The sequence below is a fragment of the Engraulis encrasicolus genome, chromosome 3 (genome assembly GCF_034702125.1).
Source record: "Engraulis encrasicolus isolate BLACKSEA-1 chromosome 3, IST_EnEncr_1.0, whole genome shotgun sequence".
Lineage (NCBI taxonomy): Eukaryota > Metazoa > Chordata > Actinopteri > Clupeiformes > Engraulidae > Engraulis > Engraulis encrasicolus.
In genome coordinates, this window is record NC_085859.1 from 58,503,293 (window position 1) to 58,528,029 (window position 24,737).

Genomic DNA, 24,737 nt, shown 5'->3' on the forward strand with positions numbered 1-24,737 from the left:
GTTGGCTTGCAATTGGCCAGTTGCAAAAAGAATGCCAGTTGCCACCAGCTTAACTCTCTAGACTCTAGGAAGTAAAAGAAAATCCTATTCATTCATTTCATAGAACAACTATGCAGAAGAATGGACAAAAGGACCACCTTATTCTATGCAATATTATAGAGAATACTGTACAGCATCATTGGGGGAGACAGTTTCATTTAATTTTTATTTCAGTAATTGGTATTTTTCTTTCATTATACATTCACACTTGTTCCACCTATACTTCATGATGCCAAAGGTCTTACAAAGCTATGATAGTGTGGCCATTACTGGTTGTGGGTGTGCTCTGACTGTCATCCCAAAGAGCCTAGTTCTGTGAGCAGAGAGCATGGCAAGATTGTTGAAATTGGAGGAATGTAACATCCTGGACAGAACATATGGTTTCATAGCCTTCAGATAAGCTGAAGCCGGCCCTGAAACAACTTTGCCTTCACACAGGCAGCCAATCCAGTACAGATAGCACTGCATAACCGGTACTATACCTACATGAAGTGATTCTTAGTCATTTTTACTTAATTTGGACCTGCACAAAATCTTCTGTGATTTAATTCACAAATGAATAGCTTTATAGACCTGAAAGCATTATGTTAATGTTGATTTTGATATACAAAATGTCGGCCATCTTGGATTTTGTGATGTATTAAGTTTATGTGATGGCTGACTTCACAGTCATGTAACACATATTACCAATACAAGTCAACAATGGCTTTATAAATGGCTTTATAGACTTAAAAGTACTAAATATGCCACCTTTGCAAATATGATGTGAGCCATCTTGGATTTTGCCTCTAAAAATGAAGGAAAACATTGAAAACAAATTGTTTTCTATTCAATGTTGCCCTAGAAATAATTAAAAAAAAGATGAACTGAAGAAATTCAACTCTTAAAACAGCATTAATAGCATTTTTTCTGTACACAATGGCAGCCATCTTGGATTTGTAACAGGTGGATTTGTATTCGGGTAGGTCCTAGAAGTAAAAAAAAAAATGCAGAATGGAAAAATCTATGTGAAATGTTCCTAAACTTACAACTCAACCTGCACTACAGAGCCTATATTATAACCTTTATGTCAAAAACATGGTAATGACTATTTCTTAATTACTTACATGTAATGCAATGTCATGGCAATGGTGCTATGATGTAGTTAAGCTTTTCCAGCAAAGAATGAATAGGATCCCCAGCGATCCCTTCTGCCATGAAAGGGCTACCAAACTGAATTTTCTGCTATAAAAAGGCTGTACCTTTCTGAGCTTGGACAGGGTTTCCTCTAAGAGTCTTCTCTCAGTCATCCTCTCCCTGACTCGACTGGCTCTTGGTCTTCTGTGGTGGCCACTCAGATGTCTCATGGCTCTGTGGAGGCTTCTGGAGTGAGGGACTGAGACAGACTCGCTGTCCTCACTGTTGTCATCTGAACTGAGGTCCACACACAGCCACATCAGTCAGTAAGAGAGGAAATCAGTTAGTATGCACTAACAAAGAGAAGTTACATGGTACCTAATGGGCCAAAAAAGGGGTAATTACAAAGTAAATATTATGTAATACACATGTTGCAAGAATCACTATGAAACTACTGTGTATTTTCTGGGTAACAACAGGGTAACAAAGAGTAACCTGTTAGATACCCTCTAACTTCTCTCTGTTATCCTGTTGTTACCCAGAGAATACATGGTAATTTATTTTTCTTGGCAATTACATGGTATTTCCTTTGTCATTACCCCCTTATACCCGTTAGATACTTAGATGTATGGATGTATAGATGTAACTTTTCTCTGTTACTCTGTTGTTATCCAAAAAGTTCACAATAATTACTATACTGCAAAAGAAAGTGTTACCAGGAAAACATAGCTACTGTCAGAGTTGTATATGTAGTAGAGTAGAGTAGAGTAGAGTAGAGAAACTTTATTGATCCCCAGGGGGAAATTCAGGTGTCAAGTAGCTACATAAAAACAAACACACACACACACACACACACACACACACACACACACACACACACACACACACACACACACACACACACACACACACACACACACACACACACACACACACACACACACACACACACACACACACACACGCCAAGAGGCTCCAGATCTGGGCCAGCTCTGGCATCTCAGGCAGTCCAATCCCCAATAATGATGTCCTTCTTAGTGTCCTTCTGTATACTGTTAAACAGTTGAATGGCCCAAGGGACAAAGGACCTCCTTAGCCTGTCTGTCCTGCAGGTGAAAGCACAGAGTCTGTGACTGAACAGACTCAGTTGGTTAGTGAAGGTGGCGTTAAGGGGGTGATGCTGATTGTCCATAATAGAGTCCAGTCTGCTCAGTGTTCTGCTCTCAGCTGTTGAGGTGAGTGACTGCAGCTCCATGCCCACCACTGACCCCGCCTTCCTCACCAGTCTGTCAAGGCGTCCAGCATCTCTCCTCCTAATGCTTCCACCCCAGCAAGTCACAGCATAGAAGAGCACACTGGCCATGACAGACTAGTAGAATATGAGCAGAAGTTGGCTGCAGACATTGAAGGACCTCAGCCTTGTATTACAACAGTAGTAGAATTATATTACATGGTTGACACACCATGTCATATCATCCTACCAGCGTTGCATTTACGTACATCTGTAAGACTACTTCTACTTCTACTTTATACAACTTTGGTTACTGTACTGTATCATGTAATGTGAAGTGTAACATGTAACAGCATGTTTGTATTCAGTTTTGCATGATGAGAAAGGAGGATGCAATGCAAAGTCACAATGATGTACATGTGCAAGTACAGTATATCACGAAAGTGAATACACCCCTCACAGTTTTGCAGATTTTTGAGTATATCTTTTCATAGGAAAGCATTACAGAAATGTAACTTTGACACAATGATTAGTGACCTTTTAACAACATATTTAACCGCTTAAATTTCTTGTTCACTCAGAAAAAAACAAAATACAGCCATTAATGTTTGAACATGTACTCACAAAAGTGAGTACACCCCAGATTAAAATCCAGTAGAGAAGGGGCTATGTTGGCTCGAATCGTCTCGAAATGAAACGAAATGAAAAGGGATGACAAGGGAGGTCATCAGTGTGCGTTTCAACCTTTCTTTGCATTGAACTTTTACATTTTGAGTCTGCATCTGGCTTAAATAGATTGGTGTGAGATTTGAATGCAATCCTATGGAGAATATCATGATCTGCTTCAGTAGTCACAGTGCATGTTGACATGCATGTTTCTTTTAGGTGTATTTCAGATTGCCAATATTGACAGCATTCATGCATCCCCAAACCATGTCAGTCCCACTACCATGCTTGGCTTATGAGAGGATACACCTTTTTTTTGTAAAACTCACTTGTTTACCACCACACATGCTTGACACCATCTAAAGCAAATTTGTTTATCTTGGTCTCTTCAGATCACACGACATGGTTCCAGTGATCCATATCCTTGGTCTGTTCATCTCTCTTGAGACCAAGATAAACAAATTTGCTTTAGATGGTGTCAAGCATGTGTGGTGGTAAACAAGTGAGTTTTACAAAAAAGGTGTATCCTCTCATAAGCCAAGCATGGTAGTGGGACTGACATGGTTTGGGGATGCATGAATGCTGTCAACATTGGCAATCTGAAATACACCTAAAAGAAACATACATGTCAACATGCACTGTGACTACTGAAGCAGATCATGATATTCTCCATAGGATTGCATTCAAATCTCACACCAATCTATTCAAGCCAGATGCAGACTCAAAATGTAAAAGTTCAATGCAAAGAAAGGTTAAAACGCACACTGATGACCTCCCTTGTCATCCCTTTTCATTTCGAGACGATTCGAGCCAACATAGCCCCTTCTCTACCGGATTTTAATCTGGGGTGTACTCACTTTTGTGAGTACATGTTCAAACATTAATGGCTGTATTTTGTTTTTTTCTGAGTGAACAAGAAATTTAAGCGGTTAAATATGTTGTTAAAAGGTCACTAATCATTGTGTCAAAGTGAAATTTCTGTAATGCTTTCCTATGAAAAGATATACTCAAAAATCTGCAAAACTGTGAGGGGTGTATTCACTTTCGTGATATACTGTAAATACTATGTAAGAGTACAAGTAAAATGTATGTAAAATACTAATAGCAGCATAGATGCCATGGTGATATCTTAAAGTTATTTAAACTATTTGGGTACAACCACCCTTAGGTCCATTAAAAGGAACCCTGCTTTACAGATTACTAGCACACACCTAACCTGACTGTCGCCAGCTAGTATATTTCACCTTCGTCTTCAAAATACCATCGGGGTATCTCCCACAACCGAAACGTTTTAGAATGAGGCTCCTTATTGAAAATCCTTGCATGTGATTGGATAAACAATCTGTCTGTCATCTTCTACTGAAATGCCACTCATATGGAACTCGACCAGTGACGCACCTGAGAACGCTCTGGAAGAAGAAGAAGTAAAACATCACTAGTGTAAATAGATACGTACGTATGTCCTGACCTACCTAAATAGTTTACCCCTGCAGTGGGTTGGAGTTGGCTGTCCAGAAGAGTCTATTGTCGCTCTTGATCCTGTTGTACCTAAGAAAAAGTTATCTTCAGAACACATGCAAAAATGGCCTACTGTCTGTCATCATGGAAACGTTAATGTGGACTCAGGAATGACCAAACTCAAAACCTTGGAATTCACATGGACATTTTCCAGGTAATATTATTACATAAGGTAAGTAAATGCTACGTTTCATTGTTCACACATTTAAGTGATTTCAATTAACACATTGCAAACATTACAATACAAAATTTCAATTCAATTTCATTAAGTTTACTTGTGTTTTATGCACAGTTATTTATTAATATTTACTAGGACAAATAGTCATCAAATTATTACGGTTATCAATGTGGCCATGTTGCTGTGATTGCATTTACATTATATTCACACAGAGGTGTCAAAAGTAAAAGTATAAGTAATTTCATGGTGCTAGTAGAAGAAAATGCATGGTGTTAGTAGAACACCAGTACACATGGTATTAGTATTCCACTCTACCAACCTACTGAGGTAGATAAACTTAGAAAAAAAAAAACTGCCTCAAATTTGAGCCAACCTGCACAGAATCAGACAATCGTAATACAAGTACTACAGTAACTGTAGACCAGCTTCTCAGTGAAGTCACCTGTGGAGGGCACTGTAGCACTCTTTTACTTCTACTTTTACTCTTGCTTGTGACAACTCTACATTGCATTGTTATAGTTGAAATAGTTCAGTCAAGTTCACATTGCACTTTCATTGACTTCTGAATTGTGAAGTGTTGACATGTTTTCAAAGTGAAAGTAAATTTTGTTAATTCTGAATTAAATGTCTCATGTAAAAGAGGTCATTGTCACTACATTGAATTATTCACAACATAGGCCTACCATGCTGCTCGGCCAGTGTATCCCAGTCACTCTTCTCTGAGCACATGCTGTCCATCTGCTCCACTGCTTTAATGACTAATGACACAGGAAGAGATAACTTTGTAGAAAATGGAAAGCATTCCACCACAAAATGGTTGTTGAGGTGCTGGCTACTGGCATAGTTTTGGTTGAGGAGTCCACACACTTAAAATACTTTTTCCTTTGATTTTTTATTCCATGCCATCAAAGGAAAAAGTGTATTAAGTGTGCGGACTCCTCACTCCAAACTAATTGTACAGTCAGCCTTTGTCCTGCACCTTTTCCTGGGATGTGCATAATCTTCACCCTAAAATTACTGGCATAGTTTTAACGTTAATAAAAATGAAGATGCCGCACACTCTGGCCTATGGCTCTATTTTGAATGACGTTGCATCAGCAGACGGTCAGACACTTGACATGTTAAGTCGTTCAACATAAAACCATGGACTACAGGTGTCTGGGCTCTTCATTTTCACAGGGTGAAATAACAGCATCACATCAACAACTGACTAAACATTTAACATTACATCAACTCACTCTTTTATCCAAAGAAACTTACAGATATTACAGGGTATTATGGCACAAACTGAGATAGGTGAATGGTGCTTTTAGCTGTCTTTTACCTTTGACATTTGTAAAGCGTACCTTTATCAGGACTGAAGGACTTGTGCAAGTGTCTGTGCACTTGTTCTGTGCGCACTGAATCCAGGTCACTGTCTATGGTCACAGCATCAAAGTTCCTCACTGGCACTCCTGAGGGAAGAGATGTTATGGTGTGCTTTATTAGATGTTAACTGCAGAACTGGAGATGATGCAAGCACAATCTTTCAATATCTTTTGTTAGATTGCCTAAAAAAAATAAATAAAAAAAAAACCCACCTCTGGGCAAATATAGCGTACATGATTGTTAACACTATTGTAAATGTGTACATTTCAACAGACATGAGGTAGTAGTGTGAAATCAACACAATGTTGAGAGAGTGTACAGAATTATTCTGCAGAGGAAAGGAACCAGGGGAGGAACGGTCTTAGTCACTTTAGTTTAGATCATGAAGACTCCCGTTACGGTATGAAAATCATGTCATCCAAACTGGCAATACCCATGATGATGTGAATGTAAATTGATTGAAACAAAATGACCTTTGTAAGAGTTGTGAAAGACGCTACTGTAAATCAATGAAGATATATAATATGTAATATATGGTATCTAGCATTGTGTACCTGCCAGATATCTGATGTTCTCTTTAAAGGGAGTCATGGTTCTGTTCTTGGAGGCAGGCTCTGAGGTGGCAGTGGCATCAGTGTGGTCAGTGAGAGTGCCTGGAAGAGATCACATTATGGAAGGAATTCATATAAAACAACACAAAGCTATCTAAGCATATCTGCACTCTTATTCTAATGGCAATTTAATTAGCTAAAACATTATTTTAATTGACAAAATGGCTGTTAAGTATTACATGTTATTCAAAAACATTCAGTTTCTGCAGATCATAACAGCCATGCGTCGCCGCGTTGTTTTCGCATTTCGTTTGGAAAAATAAGATCCCGCCCTGACCTATACCCCGCCTCTGGCCCTCTGGCCCTACCTGGCCCATCGATTGACTTGGGCCGGGAATGCTGGCCCTAAGCCTCGGAACTTGGGCCGCTGGCCCCTTTTCGCACCTAGCCCCCTGTAGGTGTAACCACCGTTAGCACCTTTTGGTCCAGCTCAGTCCGGGCCTGGCCCACCGGTGTAACCGGCCCTATTGTGTGTCACATTCAAATACCAGTGGCTCCAAAATCTGTATATTATTTACCAGCATCATACGCAAAGGACAGACAGGAGGCAGCCTTGCTGTTCCTCTCCAGGTCCACAGTCTTGGCCTTGAAGTGCTCGGTGAGGTCCTCCGTGCAGACTGTGCAGTCCGAGACTGGAGGCGTGGTAGTATCGATGACTGGCCCTCTACCAGCCGTCCCCAGCAGCCTCTCTAGCCTCCAGCGGCACTGCTCCGTCCTGGAGTCCAGCCCGTAGTGCAGCACCTCCACTGGGCATGGCTTGGCGCCATTCCCTCCTCTCTCTTGGGGTCCTTCTGCCAGGCACTGGGTGCCACCACCATTACTAGAGGGGTTGTCTGCTGGGGGCACATGGCAGCAAATAAGTAATACAATGGAATGTGGACTGATTATAAAGATTATAGAATCAAAATTGTATACAGTATGTCACATAAGTGAGAACACCCCTCACATATTTGTTGATTTGTAAGTATATCTTTTCATAGGACAACATTAAAGAAATTTCACTTTGACACAATGATTAATGACCTGTTAACAACATATATAACCGCTTAAATTTGTTGTTCACACAAAAAAAAAAAATCTAAATGCAGCCATTAACATTTTACAACATGTAACAAAAGTGAGTACACCCCAGGCTAAAATCCTGTAGAACAGGGCTGGGAACTTCAAATTGCTCCAAGGGCCGCAAAAGTCCTCCGATGAATACAAACCAGGATTTCCCCCTGCACTTCAGGCCTATATGGAAGGCAGCCACCTTTACAACAGACCCCACCTTATCTAGGTCCCCTGAATATAGTTTAATTGTATTGCAAATGGAATTTCTAAGATTAAGCTTACTTTACAAAATATGTCATATCACTGATTCTTGAAAGTTTGGCAAAAACATGTCCCTGCAGTAAAATATTAATTCTGTTGAAAATCAACTAAATTTTCACAAACAAAATGAACCCAGGTAATGGCCAAGGGGTCTGTCACACGAATACATTTTTGTTTGAAATATTTAAGCGTAATTGTATTACTTTTCATGGCTATAAACCTGTCCACACCCTGTAAAAACGCCTGTCCCAAGGACTGGCATCATCATTTCAATTGACTTAAAATACAAAAATCACTAACAGAATTGAACAATATCACCATGATGTGGAAGACCATATTAAAGTGGTTCTACAGATGTGCACATAGTGGATGTAAAACAATATTTACTATTATTTACTGATTGCTCAAAATGTGTCCAGCATATTGGTCACCACCGTCAGATTTTTTCTAAAAGACAATAAAATCAGGTATGCACAAGGTAATTTTCATTACTGAGGACCCCTTTTCAAACCTTTAGCTCCACTGCCTACTTCACCATCACTGAAGCTCCTGTAAGTTTATTATTTTGTCCTCAATTTGTTAATTTGTTTGGACACTGGTACTGTCCCAACCATAAACTGTCAACACCGTCGGGGTTTTAATAGTATTGTATTACATTAATGTTAATAAATATAATTTTTTTCAGAAAAGGTATGAAGCACCCAAGAAACAGAGCGAAAATGAAATGGCTAATGTGAACAAACAATGCATAATATTTAAAAGAGTGCTTTTTTGTCTCACACCGTCAGATGTCACCACCGTCAGATTTTGTTCTGCTCATCATGTTGTTCCATATTATACTAAATTGTGCTGGTTAATGAAACATTACTAGGCATGTTAGTAATAATTGTGATCCAAAATGATACTCTAGCCACCACTGAGGTGCATTTGGAGGTTTTTTTGTCAGAAAACCTGACGGTGGTGACATCTGATGGAGTTCACCAAAAAACACATGTTTTAGGCCTACGTGTTTTTGACATGTTTTAAGAATATGCATACAATAAGTATCTACAGTTATGTCTGAATTGTTAAAGTAATTCACTTTAATACAGTAAAACATGTGTTTTTAACTTCTAATTCTGTCTGCCACTGTTGACAAACAAGAAAGAGCCCATTTTATGAAAAATGTTAAACATGGGGAGCTTGGCCAATGCATTCACTGCACAGCCAAGACCTACATCTATGATAATACACCTCTATATTTTGGATTTGAACAACTTAAAAGCTGTTTTTACCACATTTTCAACAACCAGTGGCTTACTTCCTAGGTAATCTAACTAATGAAGTAAAAACACATGCTCATACTGTGCACACACAAAAATAAAGTTGTTTATGCAAGATGCCATTGACTTGAGAGGGCTATTTATTTTGCTAAAATGCAGGTACTAATTAGGCCACTTTCACACTCTCAGATTACTGTCACCACTGTCAGTTCTTAAGTCACCACCGTAAGAAGGAGTTTTGGACATTTTAAAGGAATGTGCTTACAACATTTTCCTTAGGATTTGTGTTGAATATCAAAGTAANAGCCAATTTAAGCCTACACGAATATTTGTGAAATCGCAAAAAAAATGTTTGTTGTATTTAGGCGTTAAGTAAGCATCGTTTATGACGGTACATATTTTAAAATTAGAACACATGAAACAGTATTAAAATAGAACAAAAGTGAATTTTCAACATTTAAAGGCATATGTGTGACCCAAAAAATACACAAATCACTTAAAAACTCCAGATACATATGCAACCAAATCAATACAATTTTAATAACTTTTAATTGTGTCTGACGGTGTTGACAAAAAACAAGGTATGATCGGAGAAAAGCCTGATTTCTGAAAAAAATACATAATGGGGAGATTGGCCTTGTGCATTTCTGAAAAGCCAAGACCTTAGTCTACGAGGATATACCATATAATTTTGTAATTCACTTTGTTTTTTTCTGTCAACATTACAACCTGTTTTAGCCACTTTTTCAAGAATCAGTGATATATATTTCATGTGAAGCTGCATAACATCAAAATGATGTCGGGGGGCTGGATAAAAAGCCTTCAAGGGCCGCAAATGGCCCTCGAGACATATGTTCCCCACCCCTGCAGTAGAGAGTTTCTGAGAAGGGGCCGTGTTGGCCCGAAACGTCTCAAAATGAAAAGGGATTAAAGGGGAGCAAACAAATTTGCTTTAGATGGTGTCAGGCATATGTGGTGGTAAACAAGTGAGTTTTACAAAAAGTGTATCATCTGGCTAGTCAAGCATGGTAGTGAGACTGACATGGCTTCGGGATGTATGAATTCAGTCACCATTGGAAATCTGAATTACACGAAAGAAACATGCATGTCAACATGCACTGTGACTACTGAAGCAGATCATGATACTCTCCATAGGATTTCATTCAAATCTCACACCCATCTATTTCAGCCAGGTGAAGACTCAAAATGTAAACTTTCATTGTAAAGAAAGGTTGAAACACACACCGATGACCTCCCTTTTAATCCCTTTTCATTTCGAGACGTTTCAGGCCAACACAGCTCCTTCTCAGACACTCTCTACCGGATTTTAGCCAGGGGTGTACTCACTTTTGTTACATGTTGTAAAACGTTAATGGTTGTATTTTGATTTTTTGTGAGTGAACAACAAATCTAAGCGGTTATATATGTTGTTAACAGGTCACTAATAACTGTGTCAAAGTGAAATTTCTTGGTAACACTTTATTTTAGGGATACATCTATTAGCCTGTATAAGTAACTTGTAAGGCATGTACAAAGCAAAATCAGATATTTGTTAGACATGTATTCGCAAATGTGTTGTTCAAGCACAATAAGGGATTTATTACCAATTTAACCTTAGTAAGGACCTAGTAGGCCTTAGCGTTTGCTTAGTACATGCCTTACAAGTTATTTATGCAGGCAAAACATTGTATGTATTAGTATTAGTGCTTATAGATGTATCCCTAAAATAAAGTGTTACCAAATTTCTTTAATGTTGTCCTATGAAAAGATATACTTACAGATCTTCAAAAATGTGTGGGGTGTACTCACTTATGTGATATATTGTAAATATACAGTATACCTGTAAATAATTTTTTAAAAAAAATCCATCGTTTTCATGCTTTCATGTTCTTACACTGGGGTCTGATGGGATGGGCTGGCTCAAAGTCCTGGTACTCTTTATCGTTGCTAGGGCTGTTGCTCCCCAATCCAGTGTCTTTACTCAGAGATGAGCTTCTGCCGAGGTAGGCTTTGGCTAAGTAAAAGCACATTAATGTAGAGGTGAGGAATGTAAAAAAAAAGTTGGTGACATGTCGCTTTAAGGGTGTGTTCAGAATGGACATGCAGAGGAATACTCACCAAACCCTTTAATACTGGCCCCTTTAGAGCTGTCATCTGTATAATTTTGACTCTGGTAATGTAGAGAAAAAAATATGTTGGGAACAATTGTGGAAAGCAGACACAGAGGTATGTGATGGATTATTATATTATTATATTATATAGTGTGTCTGGGGCAACTAACCTGGAGGCGACTCAGTTCAGCGTCAATGGCGTCCAGCAGTAGATCACAGTGGTCACGAGGGAGAGCTAGACATGTCGACCCAGAATGGGAGACCTCGTCTATAAAGCATTACATTACATTTGGATAAAAGCGTCAGGTAAGCATAATGTAATGTAATACATCACATTAGGTGTCACATTAGGGTTAGGTGCCTTGCTCAAGGGCACTTCAGGCGTGGATGAAGGTGGAGGGACACACCCTCTTCCTATTAGTCACAGTGGCATTCGAACTCGCAACCCTGTTATCCTTAACCCCTTAAGACACGGCATTATAAATGAACTGTTACCAGAATGGCAATGACCAAGTCGTAATGTATTACTAAAGGCCCCGTGCACTGTCATAGTAGTGTAGTACTATAGTTAACTTTCAATGTCTATTACAGCGTGCCACAGGAGGTACGGCATGCATTAAGGGGTTAACCATTAGGTCATGGCTGCCTGAGCACACAAACAGGACTTTCATGCACTCATGGGTAGCACATAGCTACAAATTATCAGTTGCTGTGACGCCAGTACGCTAACATACCTGACCACATACTGGCTACATGCACTGACCATAGGGACCCAGGTTAGAATCCAGCCTGGATCATCTACAAACCCTTCCACCACCACTCTCTCCCACTTGCTTCCTATCTGCTCTCTAACTGTCCTATCTAAATTAAGGCGAAAGGCCCCAACATATCTTCAAATATCTTGTCTTCATTTTGTTTTTTTGTGTTTTTTCCCCAACATTTTTATTCCCTGTTTTTCTAAATGTTCTAACTGTGACAAAAATGCCTTAAACAGAGAGCTACAAAAAATAGATGTCAGTAAATAACAAGACTGGCATGTGACTCTGTCCAACTAAGTGTACAGCCTGGCCAACTGTGTGATTGAATATAGGCTACTGAATAGTGACATGATAATGCAGACTATATACATGGATGCACTAGGTTGAATACATGTAGACTAGCTGTTGAGGGATAATCTAATATGTTTGGTGTAGATCTGCTGTGAGAAAGAGAGGATTCTACAACTGAGGATGGTAGGATAACTCAGTACCTGCACAAAGCAATTCATCAGTGTCGTCACCATCCTCCCCAGCTTCTCCTGTGTACTTGCTCTCTGCCATATCTGCTGGGCATCAGGGCCGCGTTAACCCTCGCCGAGGCCCGGTGCAGACGCAATCCGGGGCCCCTACACCACATTATAATGAGCCATATTCAAAACGCATGAAACAACGCAGGCTACACGTTCTACTCCAACACAAAAAAGGGTGCGCTGAACCCCCTGCTGAGTTCACCAGTCGCAACGCAAGCCATTGGAAGGCTAGCCAGCTGACAGAGAGGAGATTCTGTGCACTATCGTTTGGCAGAGTAGCCTACGTCGGCTCAGCTAGAACTACCAAACAGAAGCACAACCAAAAGTCTCTTAATTTTGCTACGTTGCTGCCGACCAATTTGTCGAATCGAAACCGTTGTGGGAAACATGTGTTAATTAATTTTAACCTCCAATGGCCTTGGAAAGACTGGCTGTCTCAAAGGAAAGATCAGCTGTCGCTTGTCGCGAGGAAGGGGAATCCCCTTAGCAGCGAACCACAGCGAAGCTTTCACGAAATCCCCTCAAAATGTACCATATAGGCTACCAATTAAAAAGGCAGAGGTTTTCATCTAAGTGGCGCATTACACTGCAATAGTAGCCTATGCAATCATTACAGTAGGCTAGACTACGGTGCAAACTCGTAATGTTTAGATGTGGATGTGGATGTATCACACAAGTTTTTTTCTCCCAGATAAGAGCCACTTGCTAACTGAACAATCCGCGAGTGGTACCCAGGCATGTTTTAACTGAACACAAACCCGAACGCAAACAGGCCTAGAGCATCAACATTATTACAGTGCTTTAGGGAAAAATGGCCATTACAGTGCTTTAGGAAAATGCGACTATTATCATTTTAGTGTTTGCTAGATTGCTTGCCCTGTTGTTGTCAGACTGTCGAAACTTTGAGTGCTGGTTGGTGCACTTGCTACGTAGCATTATTGTGAACACTTTTTAAAAAACACCTCAGAAGTGGTCCTCGCCGCGCCTTGCAAGACTTTTGTTTCGCGAATGCAGTTGGGTGCGTGATTTATTTCCCCATGTTTTAACTATAGAATAAGATCAAGTTAGGTTGGTGTGCTGTGCTCTGTTTGCTTAGCTTAGGCCTACATGATTGCACAAGTCCATGATCGCTATGCAACAATTACAAAAAGCGATTATAACACTGACATTACAAAAATAGATAACGTTGCAATGCGTTAATCCATGCCGGGCAGTTTATCCGTACAATCTGAAGCAAGTGCTGACGCCGACTTCCTCACATCTTTTTTTAGACATCCCATCATCAAACTCAAAAATTATTGGCCAGGCCACCGTTTTCCCCTTTTGGCACACAACCAGAAGCATCTGACTGAAATGATAAGTTCCGAAGACCTCTGATTCCTGCGTGCATGCAGAGGCGACTGTAGGCTCGAGGGGGGCAGGCGAAAATTAAAAAGAAAGAACACTGTAACAAATCGCCACTACTGTTCCCCAGCTACAGTCTTGGGGGGCCCAAGCTGCCTGTCTAGCCCGGTGACAAGATATGCTATGCGCCTCTGCTTGCCTACGGGTGGCGAAATGCGCCAAAAGTACAATTGATTGTCTCAAAAAATCGTTTCATATTTTCTCACGACGTCCGGGGCCTCCTCTAGTGGCGGGGCCCGGTGCTACAGCACCGGTTGCACCATAGGATAACGCGGCCCTGGCTGGGCATCAGGTTAAATTGACATTACACACACAAGCCTGTGTCCATGCAGGCACACGAGAGAGAGAGAGAGAGAGAGAGAGAGAGAGAGAGAGAGAGAGAGAGAGAGAGAGAGAGAGAGAGAGAGAGAGAGAGAGAGAGAGAGAGAGAGATCCCCGACACATCAGCTGGCCAAATGAATATGCCCATTGGGCCCACAGATAGATGTCTCTGTGCCACCATAAATAGCCAGAGTTGTCCGACAGTTTTTGCCATAGGGCTAGTATAGGCCTAGGCTACATGTATTTTAGAAATGACACGTCACATACGTTTAGCAATACAAATTATCAGCAATACAAACAGCAACAGCCGTTAATGATGATCGTTTTGCAGTTCTACAATGCAACATTTGCCCTCGCTAGGCCTACAGTTTCCACATGAAACTGGTAACAGCAAACAAAGCACGCTACAATGTATCACGAGACACGGTTTGAAACTATTTACAATCCCTCTTCCACCATGTCTTTACAGATTCTCTGGAGATTTATCGGTAATTAACCATAATCAGTGGTGTCACAGGACATTTCGATAAGCGCAAATGAAATGTTTGCACGAGCTACAACTTCCACAATAATATGAAAGAGAGACGCTGCCCTTACCATGTCATATTCGAAGGCTCCCGCGTCTTCATGCAGAGGAATGGATTCGCATGAGCGTGCATGTGTTGTCATAGCAACGGCACAACATGCCAGCCAGGGGTCCCTCCCATCTGAAGACTTCATGACTGAGCAGTTACAAGTCGTTTGCCCATGAAGCGCCACTCAGAGGGCAACTCAGCCTATGTGTTGCTCACTTCGAAGAAGCTTTTATTACCCAGGCAGTTTGCATTGCACTGCACTGATCATATTTTTTTTTTTCAGGAAGAGTGGGCTGGCCATAGCCTAGGGCTTGTTAATTGGTACATTTTCCAGAGGTATTAAAAGTCAGCCTATTGTGTAATCTTCACCCTTAGGCCTATCACTTAATAGACCACAGAGTTTGCTTTGCTCCTATTAAGTGTGTGTGTGTGTAACGGAGGCTAACTAGCACAGAGTTGGCGTGGAACGTTGGTAAACCTCCCTCCGATAGCATCATATAGTCTCGTGCCGTTGGGCCGAGAGACTAGTCTCTTGGCCCAGCGGTATAGTACTGTGTCTCCCATTGCCGAACCGTTGTAGTTGACGAGGTCGCACGTTCGATCCCCGAGGGGGGTGAACAGGTGCAAGATGACCTCCGTCACAGTGGTGCCGCTGACCCGGGATGGGAGTGAGGTTTAAGGGGGAGAGTGTAACGGAGGCTAACTAGCACAGAGTTGGCGTGGAACGTTGGTAAACCTCCCTCCGATAGCCTCATATAGTCTCGTGCCGTTGGGCCGAGAGACTAGTCTCTTGGCCCAGCGGTATCGTACTGTGTCTCCCATTGCCGAACCGTTGTAGTTGACGAGGTCGCACGTTCGATCCCCGAGGGGGATGAACAGGTGCAAGATGACCTCCGTCACATGTGTGTGTGTGTGTGTGTGTGTGTGTGTGTGTGTGGTGAATCTAATTAAAATACATTAAAACACAAACAGCTGCTTTTAACAAATAAAAGTTTTATTATGTCTGCTGTTTCATTGTGTCAGTCTCAAGACAACATTGCTGCATAAATTAGTGGTGGAAAATAAAGATGATTAAAAAAAAGAGAGACAAAAACTGAAAGAGCAAGAGAATTGAGAGAGAGAGAGAGAGAGAGAGAGAGAGAGAGAGAGAGAGAGAGAGAGAGAGAGAGAAAGAGAGAGAGAAGGCAAACTGGCAGGTGATCGAGTGAGTGAGTGAAGTGTCAGAATGATGTAAGTTGTGGCTAGCTACCGAATGAGAGTCAATTCGGACAAGGCCAACACATAACCACAGGCCTCATCTTCATAACAACTCCGGCCTATCTGTAACACGCGTGCTCTCGACACGGCCTATCCGTAGAGCTGGGCTACAACCCGCTCCTGGATCAGGAGAGGGGTTATTAGGGTTATGGCGGCAGACTACTTGTTGCTCATTACCACAAGTAGCCCATTTCGACAGAAAAAATATGGTGGATCTTGAATTGTGTGTGGGGAGAGTTTGGTGAAATACTGTAAATACACACTGAAGACAGCGTGTGTAGCACACGTACGAGCACATATTTACATGGTCTTACAAAGGTAGACAATGGCACGCTGTGATACAACATAGATGATGAGAGAACACAAAAATGAAAACCAGAAATCAGAGGGGTTAAGTGCACATGGGGGTAAAAAGGGTAAAGGCAAAACAAAAAAAGTGAAGTAATAAGATGTCTAAGTCTCACACAGGGAAGGAAGGTATTAAAAGTCTTGTGTGGTTGTTTCAGCGAATGACTAAACCTTAGCAGAGGCTTTGGTTGTCCCCATCTAGTCTCCTCTCTCAAGCAGGTAAGTCAGGTATCCCATCCCACCAATTACAATGTGCCGTGGAATGATTATTGCTAAAAGCACAGATAGACAGACAGTCTCACACAAACAAGCAGGCGCACGCACATGCACACGCACACGCACACGCACACACACACACACACACAGAAGTGAACTAATGAGCTAATGTTATATGTCTTCTCTCATATATTACTCTGCAAACATAAAAATAACTTCTTGTCTTCACTCTCTATATGACTAAAAATAAACATCTCTAGCATGGGTGCTAAGTGTTTTAGTGGTGTTGTAAAGGCAAGAGCCAAGCATTGGCCTCTAAACCATTGGAAATTATACACATAATATGATTAATTTAGTGTTATAGTGCCATAACACCATTACTATATAGTAGATTGAACATTATAAGACCAACAATGTATTGGTAAATAAGCACTCAGTTTTGTGTTTCTATACGAGGAGTACTTGAGATGGCTCTAACAGCAGTTTTGTCATACTATTTTAAAACCTTGATATGCTTCTATTTTCAGTACTGTATGCATATGCTTCTGAGGTACACGGAAAACAATGGATGGTGGATGTGTGCTTTTTGGTGTAACTAGTTGGGCGTGAAGTGTGAACGTCAGCTGGGTTTGTAAATACTGTATGTCCATGTGCTGACACGAAATGGTGATGTGATATGTGTTTGAAGAAGCCACTGAAAGCGATAGAAAAGTACAAAAGAGAAAAAAACAACAACAAAACAATACAGCGATCAAACATGTCAGGCAAAACAATGTGCATGGGTCGGAAATGTCTCAACAGATATGTCCATTGGCCACGATGGAAGATAGGATGTTGTATTATTCCTCATCATCGACACTCTTCATCATCAACATCATAATCATCAGTGTAATCTTCATAATCACAACCACCGTAATCATCACACAAATTAGTAAATGATCATCAGTCACCATCTTCATACAATCATCTACACTACCCCAGATGTGACGTTTCTGTGGGGCAACCAAGATATAAAACGTGGATAATGGAGACGTAATTCATATGAGTTGCTCCTCCCCTTACACCTGGTTTCAAAGTGCTTCGTACAACAGAATACTCTTTTGGAAGTTGCAGGTAAATAACTGATTCAACTCAAAACATTTGAACAAGGCCACACGAAGGGACAATACAACACAGTACTGGTTGTAGATGGTGAATTGAATAAAAAAAAAACACTAAAAGTAGCTTGTCAATTTCGAATCAGTGGCTTCAGGAGAAAAAAAATACATTACACATCTGACGTCACCAATACCTTCAGCAGCTACAATATTGAACAAAAAGAACACGTTTGGGTCACATTTATGGTGAAACCTTCAGTAACTACTCCCTGTTAGCTCTTCACAGTAGTCAAAGCATTATTATTTAGCCAAAGCATCAATGTTAACAATTATTTGTTAAAAGATATCGCGTCACAAAAAAACCCCCAAAAAACAAAAACAAAATTCACACAGGAACAGACGGCAGCTACAGCTCATCTGACCAGATTAGAATCTAAAAATCCTAACACCAGTACGGAAACATGATCACTTTTGATTTGGAGAAAATATCTCTCTAAAACACACTGAACACACTGCTTTCCTGGCTTGAACCTTGGGCAGGTTTGAACAAATTAAAGTTTGGGCAAGTTGCTTGAGATTGTTGGAAATTGATTTGTTTTATTCACAGTCGGTGAATGCATTCTTCCTGACCGGTTGGATGGGTGGCTGGTGAGTTGGAGAGTTGTCTCCTCGTTATTCTGTATTCTGTCACATCAAATTCTCTGTCAATCTTTTTCAAAGCAACAACATAATATTCATTCTCTGAAACGTATGAAACTTACTTAACTATGCAAACCAGTCAATCACAATCTTCACTTACTCTTCACCTAAGGGCCTTTAATGGATAGATTTGCATTTGCCTTAATCGGGGTGTAATAAAAGCAAATTATGATAGCTATGTGTTAAAAGGGTAGATCATTTCAAAACTGACGCCTTCATCATTGACCAAACAAACAAGAATATTCAATTGTGCAGTTAAACCCACAGCTGGCACCCTGAGAGGAAACGCAAATGATGATTAAGGTCAATAAAAGGACAGTTTGGGCAAGCCACTGACAAGTTAACTGGGCTGTATCTGAATAGGTCTTACATTAGGCCTTTGTCAAGATACATCAGTGTGGACATTTCTATGACTGAAAATGAGAGTAGTGGGTTGGCTGAGGTCAATCCGACTGTGTCTTCAGCCTTTGTGAATATCTTTTAGGACTCTGTGGGATGGACTTGATGGATGTGATTCAACATTTCAGTGGGCAACTATGAAGGAAAAAAAGGGGTTGGAAACTCAAACTCAAACCATTCAACCTTCACCTACAAGTGTCTTAAGTAGTCAGTATACAGTATATAGGCTCTCAATCTACCATTGCCATTTTCTCCATCACACGCACACACACACACGCCAAACCAAATCACACCTGCGTTTCTGTCCATCCAGATGATTCAGCTACCGATAGATTTGCACATTCTCTGAGTTGTGAATATGTGAAAAAATAATGAAGTCAAAGAAAACTAAAAACAGGATACAAAGTTTATAATATATAGATATCTATATAGATATCTCTTAAATCTTTGTGTACAGGTCCTTAGGTTTTAGTTAATCTCTCCCATCTAGCAACCAGGCCAGAGGAGGAGACCAAGTCAAAGTAGTCTAAACCAGTATAGTCTACAAACAAGAAGAAACAACCTCACAGCGAACTGCAGCACGGTGGACCACATCAAGGTCAGACACACGACCCGATGAGCAGTCCAGAGGTCCGTTACACCTGTGGGAAAGGTGAGTCACGCCCAAACATGCCGTCCAACCTTTGGAAAGGTGTGGAGGTACCAGCAGCCATGATGAGAGCACCTTATGATGTCACGACTGGAGGATGTGCTCAGGGTTGTGTTGTGGGGTGCTGCAGGGTTGTATATGTGGGGCCACAGATGATATGCTGCCCCATGGTTTGGGGTGCTGCAGAGTTGGGTACTTGAGGCCACAAAGCATATGGTGCTCAGTGGTTTGGGGTATTGCTGGGTTGTGTGCTTGGGACCAGAGGGGATATTCTCAGTGGTTTTGGGGTGCTGCAGGGTTGTGTGCTCAGGGCCACAAAGGATATGCTGCTCAGTAGTTTGGGGTACTGCCGGGTTGCGTGCTTGGGACCAAAGTGGTTTGAGGTGCTGCAGGTTTGGATGTCTGGGACCACAGGGGCTATTATCAGTGTTTTGAGTACTTGGGATCACAGACGATATGCTGCTCAGTAGTTTAGTGCTACTGTAGGGTTACGTGTTTGTGGTCATAGAAGATACACAGAGGTGCCTGATGGAGGTGGTGTGCAGCAGGGTCAGGGAATTACATGTTAACTGAGGTGGGTTTTTGTAAGATGGGTTTTTTTGGGGGACTTAGAGTATTAGCAGGGGGACTATGGGGTACTGCAGGGCTGGTGTGCGGTGCTCCAGGCTTGTGTGCATTTGGGGGCCACAGTGGATATGTTCAAGGATGAGAGCTGGTAGAAGTTCAGGGGTGTGGTGGGTGAGGCTCCTCCTTGGCTGTGGAGGGGCCCCTGACCTATTTGTGTGCATTTGTGACACTCTTATACGGTACAAGTTATGATATGAGGTATCTTGGGGGATTCAGCAGCAGAAGCAGGGGATGATGTTCAGAGCACTCTCCTCGATGGCACAGGGCAGGGCAAGGAAGGGTGTGTGTGTGTGTGTGTGTGTGTGTGTGTGTGTGTGTGGTGAGTGTGGATCAGAAAATGTTTGGACACACACTCCAGTCCTCCCGGTCTTTGGCCTCCCAGTAGCCTCCCTTGTAGACAAAGGTGGTATCCCCTGTGATGGCATCCGTCTCCTTGGTGAACCACAGGGGCTGGTAGGCCTCGAACTCATGACCTGCGGGAGAGTAAAGGGACATGAGATTACACAATCACACGCGCACGCACACACACACACACACACACACACACACACACACACACACACACACACACACACACACACACACACACACACACACACACACACACACACACACACACACACACACACACACACACACACACACACACACACACACGCATATTTGAAGGCCCGTTCATTTTTCTTGAGTTTCAAATCAATAAACATGACCTAAGGGACATGTTTATAACAGGCACATATTCTACCTTAAAATAGTGTCATGGTTATTACATGCTATGCAGAGACGACACCTTTAGATAACCTGTTGCCCTGTGCTGCTGATTGATACTGTGTGTGTAACTAAAGGGATTTAGCAGCCTCTTTTTAAAGCTCACAGGGGAATGACACAAGACACATGCAGTATGTATTGTGTACAATGGCAGATTGATGCAAAGATCTGGGGCCTGTACTACGAAGCAGGGATACGAGTTACTTCGAGAGTAACTTGGTCACGTGCAGTGTAACTTTCCGATTAACCCATACTACGAAAGGTGGATATGTTTGATGCAAGGCATGCTGCCATGGCAATTTACTCTACATCTCACACCTGGCATTAGCACATGCTCTTTGTAAAGTTCGGGTTGGACTACTCTCTGGCTGAAATCTCGAAACAGATTGGTTCAGGGAGTGAAGATCATTCCGCCACGTGAACGCGCAGAACACATTTCAAAATTCTTCTGTCTCTTCCAAAGAACCTTCAGTGAAATTAATGCTCACACATTTCATATCATTTGCGATTGCGGAGTTGATTGGTAATGCCCTGTCACTTCCTACTTTGTACACACAGCCAATATATACAGTAGTTGTTTTGTTGGTGGAGACTGGGTGTCTGGTAATGTTTGTTACGAGTAATAATTAAGATTTAAATCATTTGTAAGGCGCGCTAAGCCCCCCACATTTGGGCTTGCATGCCCACGGGGACCCCAGTTCGAGTCCGACCGGGGTCATTTACCGGCCCTCCCCCATCTCTTTCTCCCAATCATTTCCTGTCTGTTCTCCACTGTCCTGTAATAATAAAAGGCGGAAGGCCCCAAAAAATACTTTATACTATATACTACTTTATACTAAATAATTTATAAGGTATAAGGTATAAGGCTAATATTCATCAGCACAAGTCGATAAAAAGCAGTGCAGCATGCATGGGTACGCCTTCAGGATTTAGAGTAAGTAAGAGACGTGAAGAACTGGCTGCAAATGATTGCAGTACTTAATATAATCTTGGTTCATAGTTTATTTGACGCACGTAATGAAACAAGTTAAGATATGCTACTAAACTTAAAGGCTGCATATTTTCACCCAAGTGAAATTTAAACAAATGGCATAGTTATCATCACGTGTCTCTTTTCATCTCGCAGCATTCCAGTAATGTGCTGCTGAAATGATTTATCATAACCACGCGGTTGCCCTGATACGAGAACACGCAGATACACTGGTTTAGGAAACTTGGGGTAGACAAACCAAGATCTAAATCAGCGTTGTAGTATGGGTTAACCCCAGGCAATGTACAGTAGCAAGGTTTTGTCAACCCCGGTTTACCAAGTTAACCCTGGGTTAGCTCTTGGTAGGTAACTTGGTAGGTAACTGCATTCATAGAACAGGCCTCTCTTCATTCTTCAAATGCACGCATACATGCACATGTACACCCACACACCCACACGCGCACACACCCACATGCCCGCACACACACACACACACACACACACACACACACGCACACACACACACACACACACACACACACACACACACACACACACACACACACACACACACACACACACACACACACACACACACACACACACACACATATATTGGGTATAAAGCATCGTCATTGTCCAAAATAAAAATACACACACATGCACGTCAGAAGCACAATCTCCCTCTTACACACAGTCTCTCTCTCTCTCTCTCTCTCTCTCTCTCTCTCTCTCTCTCTCTCTCTCTCTCTCTCTCTCTCTCTCTCTCTCTCTCTCTCTCATGGTGAGTATGAGCGCCACCAGACAAGTGCAACGTGCTGACCCCCAGACCAAGCTCACTCACCAGCGTCAAAGTCACACTCTGACCATCAGATGAGGGGAGAGAACAGAACACAACACACACATACATGTCAAAATGATAGCACCGTCAGACACACACACACACACACACACACACACACACACACACACACACACACACACACACACACACACACACACACACACACACACACACACACACACACACACACACACACACACACACACACACACACACACACACACACACAGCCTGATACAGTTGAGCTCTCTTGTCTGGCCACTCCTGTGTTCTCCCTCTTCCTAACTGCAGGGGGTTCTCCAGAGCTATATAAAGGTCTCTCTCTATCTCTCTCCCTCTCTCTCTTTTTCTCCTGCTGTGTTGCCCTCGTCCCATTGCCCTTCACCACCATCTCTCTTGTTCTCTCTCTATTTCACCCTCCTCTCCTCCTTCCAGCCTTCTTTTCTCACCTTCCCTCTGTGTCTCTGTGGCCTCTGCCTCTCTCCTCCTCCACGTGGCCCTCTGCTTTTCGTCCAGCCTCTCTTTCTCTGCGTTGGCCTCCTCCTTCCCAACAGCATTAGTATGTCTTTCCTACATCCCTCTCCACATCCCTCTAACCCTCTACTGCAGGGAGGTCAAACTCAAATTCATACGGGGTCCAAAATTCAAATCAGGGATGACGTTGCAGGCCAAACTTAATATACAATGGGCTACAATAGTGCATGCACACATTTAATACCGGTACTCAAAGGAAAATTTCACAAACACTCATATATGATAGCTTACATGTAAGGGATACCGGTACTCAAAGGAATATTTCACAAACACTCATATCTGGTAGCTTACATATAAGGGATAACGGCCAACGAGGTGACCGCTTCCACAAAGTTAATGGCGAGGCGGCCGCTCTGAACCCTGGTGACGTGCGTAGCATGGAGACAGAGTTGCCTCCGCCAAGCCCTTAACTTTGTGGAACCGGTCAACCTCGAAGGCTGCTATCCCGCTTATCTGCCGTTAGTGTAGGGTTCTTTTTAAAATCTATTACTGTCTGTAAAGTTGTAGGAACCATGCCAACTGCACCAGAATCTTGTGAGCAAGATAGACGCGTCGCTATGAGGGTGTCAAACTTAGACGTGTCTAGAATCTTCGTTTGGAATACTGACGTTGTGATTATTTAATTTTCCATAGGTTTCTACAGCGTTTTCCATTAGATACTGTCGCTATTTGAAACGAAGATTCTATGCGCGTCTAACTTAGCCGCACGCTTGACGCCTGACCGGTTGCACACAATTAATGGTCACCCCATCAACCAATCAGAAAAAAGAATTCCATTGCGAAGGCAGGTACATTTTTTGAATGAGTGGAAGATGTTACATTGGCCTCAGACAACTTATATTAAGTCATGTTACTACTATGTAGCTTATTACGTAATAGTGTAGGTCAATTGTGGGCCAACTGTAATAGACTTCTAAAATACGCTCGCGGGCCAAATAAAATGACCCCGCGGGTCAGATTTGGCTCCCGGGACAGAGTTTGACATCCCTGCTCTGCTGTGTCTTTCCAAGCCTCCCTCCCTCCATGGCTTCATCCCTCTCTCATCACCTTCCTCCTGTGCCTCTGTGACCTCTGCCTCTCTCCTCCTCCGCGCGGCTCTCTGTTTCTCCTCCAGCCTCTGCTTCTCAGTGTTGGCCTCGTCCCAGCGGCCGGCCTCCATGAGCCTCTGGTCGGGTCGCAGCCGGCTGTCCGTCAGGCTCACGCCCTCCTCCAGTTCGTTCAGCGTCAGCGCCAGCGCCGAAAAATAGTACATGTTCTCCGCATTCTCCCTGTCATGGAGACATATTATGGCATACATGTTATGGTACTGTGGCAGAGATGGTATACA

General features: G+C 42.1%; 2 protein-coding genes across 3 annotated transcripts in view; both read right to left on the reverse strand.

Annotated features, from left to right (window-relative positions):
- The window catches only part of si:ch211-102c2.8 (golgin subfamily A member 6-like protein 24), a 28,428-nt gene extending 15,695 nt beyond the window's left edge, over positions 1 to 12,733 (reverse strand). Inside the window, exons 1-8 of the mRNA XM_063194249.1 lie at positions 12,664 to 12,733; positions 11,198 to 11,317; positions 7,246 to 7,563; positions 6,671 to 6,769; positions 6,095 to 6,202; positions 5,432 to 5,506; positions 4,525 to 4,600; positions 1,281 to 1,452 (exon numbers count right to left, since the gene is read on the reverse strand). Of these exons, the coding sequence (XP_063050319.1) occupies positions 1,281 to 1,452; positions 4,525 to 4,600; positions 5,432 to 5,506; positions 6,095 to 6,202; positions 6,671 to 6,769; positions 7,246 to 7,563; positions 11,198 to 11,317; positions 12,664 to 12,733 (1,038 nt within the window). The remainder of the gene's footprint in view (positions 1 to 1,280; positions 1,453 to 4,524; positions 4,601 to 5,431; positions 5,507 to 6,094; positions 6,203 to 6,670; positions 6,770 to 7,245; positions 7,564 to 11,197; positions 11,318 to 12,663) is intronic.
- Positions 12,734 to 16,009: 3,276 nt separating this feature from the next.
- LOC134446418 (oxysterol-binding protein 2-like) overlaps positions 16,010 to 24,737 on the reverse strand; it is a 158,228-nt gene continuing 149,500 nt past the window's right edge. Inside the window, exons 13-15 of one of the 2 annotated variants that reach the window (XM_063195790.1) lie at positions 24,458 to 24,678; positions 22,877 to 22,894; positions 16,010 to 20,767 (exon numbers count right to left, since the gene is read on the reverse strand). In XM_063195790.1, the coding sequence (XP_063051860.1) occupies positions 20,625 to 20,767; positions 22,877 to 22,894; positions 24,458 to 24,678 (382 nt within the window). In that variant the 3' untranslated portion in view covers positions 16,010 to 20,624. The remainder of the gene's footprint in view (positions 20,768 to 22,876; positions 22,895 to 24,457; positions 24,679 to 24,737) is intronic. The other variant, XM_063195791.1, reaches the window with a different exon arrangement.